Here is a 3,926-nt window from a genome sequence, read left to right as displayed (position 1 = left end):
CAGCAGTCTCAATTTTTTCTACTCCTGGTATTCAGTCTTTGGCTTCTTTTCCTAGTCCTACACATGATGCTCATTCTGCACTAGGCCCCTCTATTTCTCCTTCTGCACCCTCAGCCTTTCCTGAAGGGCTCAGAAGATCCTTAAGGCCTTTTAAACCTCCTATATGGAAAACTGACTATGTAGTCTAGCCCAAGAAAACCACTTGTCACTATCCAGTATCACATCATGTCTCTTATAATCAACTGTTTTCAGACTACATGGCTTCTCTTGCTGCATATTCAGCTATTGTTGAACCTAGAACCTTCAAAGAAGTGGATTCAAGCTATACAAGCTGAGATTTCAACCTTGCAAGATAATAATGCCTGGTCCTTGGTTGATCTGCCTTAAGGAAAAGTTCCTATAAGGTGCAAGTGGGTCTTCAAGTTTAAGTATAAGTCTAATGGTGAGGTGGAAAGATACAAGGCTAGACTAGTAGCCAAAGGCTACAGTCAACAAGAAGGCCTGGATTATACAGAAATATTCTCTCATGTGGCAAAGATGGTCATAGTGAGGGCTGTAGTTGCTCTAGTTGTTGCCTCTAGCTGGTACATTTTTCAGATGGATGTCCATAACAAATTCCTTTAGGGTGACCTTCTAGAAGAGGTCTGCAGCCAAGTTCCCGATGGCATTTCATGCCAGGGGGAGAATCAGAAGGTGTGTAAGCTACATAAGTCTTTGTATGGATTGAAACAAGCACCTAGGTAGTAGAATCTTAAACTAACAGAGGCACTTCTAGACATGGACTTTGCTCAAAGTCACTGTGACTATTCCTTGTTCACCAAAAGGATAGGTGTTGATCTTGAGATCATCTTAGTTTATGTGGATGATTTGTTGGTGACTGGCAGCAATTTACTTCTCATCCAGCAGGTTAGAAAAATATTTGCAGGAGAAGTTCAAAATGAAGGATCTAGGGGAGCTGAAGTTTTTCCTTGGTATTGAATTCTCAAGGTCTAAGGAAGGTATTCTAATGTGCCAAAGGAAATATGCCCTAAAAGTGGTGTCTGAACTTGGCTTAGCCGGAGGAAAACAAGCTCCTACACCTCTTGAGTTTAGTCAGAAACTCACTTATGTTGAATTTGATGAAGTAGTAAAAGATAGTGACTCTGAAGTGTGCAACTTGAAGAGAAGGAAAATTATCAAAGGTTAGTTGGGAGGCTCCTGTATCTAACAATGACAAGGCCAAATATACCATTTGTAGTTCAGCTACTCAGCCAGTACATGCATGCACCTAAAGCTTCTCACATGGAGGCTGCTAGAAGAATAGTGAAATACATCAAGTCTACACCTGGGCTTGATCTGTTTATGCCAAGTGGAAGTTGCAATCGACTAATAGCCTATTGTGATTTTGATTGGGGAGCATGCGTGGAGCTTAGGAGGTCAGTCACTGGATATGTAGTTAAATTTGGAGAAGCACTGATCTCCTAGAAGTCAAAGAAACAAGGGACGGTATCTAGGAGTTCAGCTGAAGCAGAGTTCAGAAGCATGGCAACCACAGTAGCTGAAATTATGTGGCTGGTTGGACTGTTCAAGGAGTTAGGAGTGGATATTGTCCTGCATGTGCCTCTACACTGTGACAGTAAAGCATCAATCCAAATTGCTGCATATCCAATATTTCATGAATGGACTAAGCACATAGATATTGACTATCACTTTGTAAGAGAAAAGCTAGTGCAAGGTCTAATTCAAACTCAGCATGTTGGAACAATAGAACAAATAGCAGATGTGCTGACAAAGGCTCTGTGCAAACCACAACATGACTACTTACTAAGCAAGCTGAGAATGAAGAATGTGTTTCATTCCTTAGCTTGGGGAGGGGGTGTTGAGAGCTATGGGCCCTGCCTATTTAACTAGATTATAGTTAGAAGAGTAGTTAGTATTACACTATCTATAGTTAGTTGTTGAGTTAGTTATAACAGACACATGTATAAATAGTAGTTTAGATATTGAGATCAATACAACAGTGATGAATTATACTTTGTGCATCACTATGAAGTAACTGCTTCCTTCTTTTTTCTCTCATTTCCTTCTTTTCACCGCCATATTTGAAGCTTCGTGACACAAATAATCATATCTCATGCGTGCAAAAATGATAAACTGAGAACGAACCACTCCACAATCGTACTACATGATTAGGAAGAAAATAAAGGTAAATAAAAAGCAAAAAAATTACGAGCAGATTCATTAGATAGATAAAAATAGAAAAACATCCGTAAAGTAAATGATGATTGCTTCTTATTGGGAAAAAGAAGCGCTAATCACGATGGTATTAAGGTAGTATTCAGCAGTTAGGAGTCATATAAGGGGAATATATATAAAAAAATGCAATGAGTTTCGGTAATTAGCTTAAACCGGGTAAAATAGCTTACAATATAGTATACGTAAGAAAAAAATTCCTATCAAAATGGTCTACAATCTAATAAATCTCTGATATGTATATCACATGGTATATTATGTATATCACACATCTAATAATGTATATTAACATATATAACATGATATACATACTGGTATACATGATGTTATACACAGATGCACATCACATCCAACACCATATTTTTTATTATCACACATCATTCGTCGCATCACCACTAAAAAGATACAATAGCCACCAATAACTCCATCACGAACACAAAATATCATAACTAATAAATTAATAAAAAGAGAAGAAGAGGGGAAAAAAAGAAAATAAAATCTGCTTCTTGAAAAAAAAGGAATATCTGGGAGCATGGTCATAGCAGTGGCGCATGGCCGGTGATAGAGAAGCAAGTGGGAGTTGCTTTACTTGTTAAAAATGGCGAATGTCACGATCCAAAATTACTATAGGCCGTGATGGCGCCCAACGACGTCGTTAGGCAAGCCAACGGTGAAACATCTAAGTAACTATTATTTTTATTACTTTTGAAATCATAAGCTCTATTAAATGAAGAATCTAATGCATTTAAAGTCGTGGATACTTGCAATTTTAGTAAGATAAAAAATAAAAGGCAAAACCCTTAACATCTACTAGAATATTTCAAAACCCGGTGTCACAAGTACATGAGCATCTACTAGGAAGTACAGTAATAATACAACATCTGTCTGGAATGTAAAATAGACATGATAACATAAATGAACATGATGGATATTCCGCGTTCTGCGGATCGTATCGTGGGATGCAGCTCATGTTAAAGTCCCCTCAATAGTTGCGTTCTTGCGCCCAAATGAATATCAGAGATGTACCTACACAATAAGTGCAGAAGTGTAGCATGAGTACGTAAATCAACGCGCACCAGTAAGTATCTAGTCTAACCTCAAAAAAGGTAGTGACGAGGGGACGACATTCATATTTACTAGAGGTCCAATAAATCAAATATCGTAAAGTAGACAAGTATGGAACATGGTAAGTAAACAGTGACAACAGATATATGCAAATAATATGGTCTACGACTGAATAATGAACACAAAGTCCTCAAATACCGGATACCTCCTCAAATGGAATACTTAATGGTCATCACCAAATCCACAGTCACATCTCAAATCAGAAAAACTCATGAGTACACTGACTCCTTACCAAGTATTTGACACGATTTTGCTGAAATGAGCCGCCCGATCTATAAGAGTAAAGGCACGAATTTCTACCGTGGTGTACGGCCCAATCCCACAATAATACCACTGAGGCGTTCAGCCCGATCCCATAATCGTGTAAACTGCCGAGGGTCGACCAGCATGAACCATAGATGCTTCTCATAATACTGCCGAGGCAAATGGCCGTAATACCCACTAATAATACTGTCCCTGGCGATCGGCCCGATCTCATAGGAATAAGTGAAGACTTGACGGGTCATTGGCCCACTCTACGAATATACGTGTGAGTTATGAAATTCAAGAAAACCTACCGGGCAAAGTAC

At 38.8% G+C, this 3,926-nt stretch overlaps 1 protein-coding gene across 1 annotated transcript; it reads left to right on the top strand.

The window, feature by feature from the left end:
- Positions 1–537: 537 nt before the first annotated feature.
- LOC109208758 (uncharacterized mitochondrial protein AtMg00810-like) lies at positions 538–1,464 on the top strand. Its single transcript, XM_019371914.1, has 3 exons — positions 538–584; positions 907–1,181; positions 1,238–1,464. Exons 1-3 carry the CDS (start codon positions 538–540, stop codon positions 1,462–1,464), a joined length of 549 nt encoding a protein of 182 aa, XP_019227459.1.
- Positions 1,465–3,926: the final 2,462 nt, after the last annotated feature.

Source organism: Nicotiana attenuata, unplaced genomic scaffold, assembly GCF_001879085.1.
Source record: "Nicotiana attenuata strain UT unplaced genomic scaffold, NIATTr2, whole genome shotgun sequence".
NCBI classification, from domain to species: domain Eukaryota; kingdom Viridiplantae; phylum Streptophyta; class Magnoliopsida; order Solanales; family Solanaceae; genus Nicotiana; species Nicotiana attenuata.
This window is presented reverse-complemented; position numbering and strand designations above follow the sequence as displayed.

What these genes read in the sequence shown, in the direction of transcription:
- LOC109208758 (XM_019371914.1), top strand. Translation starts at nt 538, where the DNA reads ATGGTCATAGTGAGGGCTGTAGTTGCTCTAGTTGTTGCCTCTAGCTG. An exon ending in CTAGTTGTTGCCTCTAGCTG is followed by an intron (nt 585 to 906) that starts GTACATTTTTCA and finishes CTCATCCAGCAG; the next exon opens with GTTAGAAAAATATTTGCAGG. An exon ending in GAGAAGGAAAATTATCAAAG is followed by an intron (nt 1,182 to 1,237) that starts GTTAGTTGGGAG and finishes TACCATTTGTAG; the next exon opens with TTCAGCTACTCAGCCAGTAC.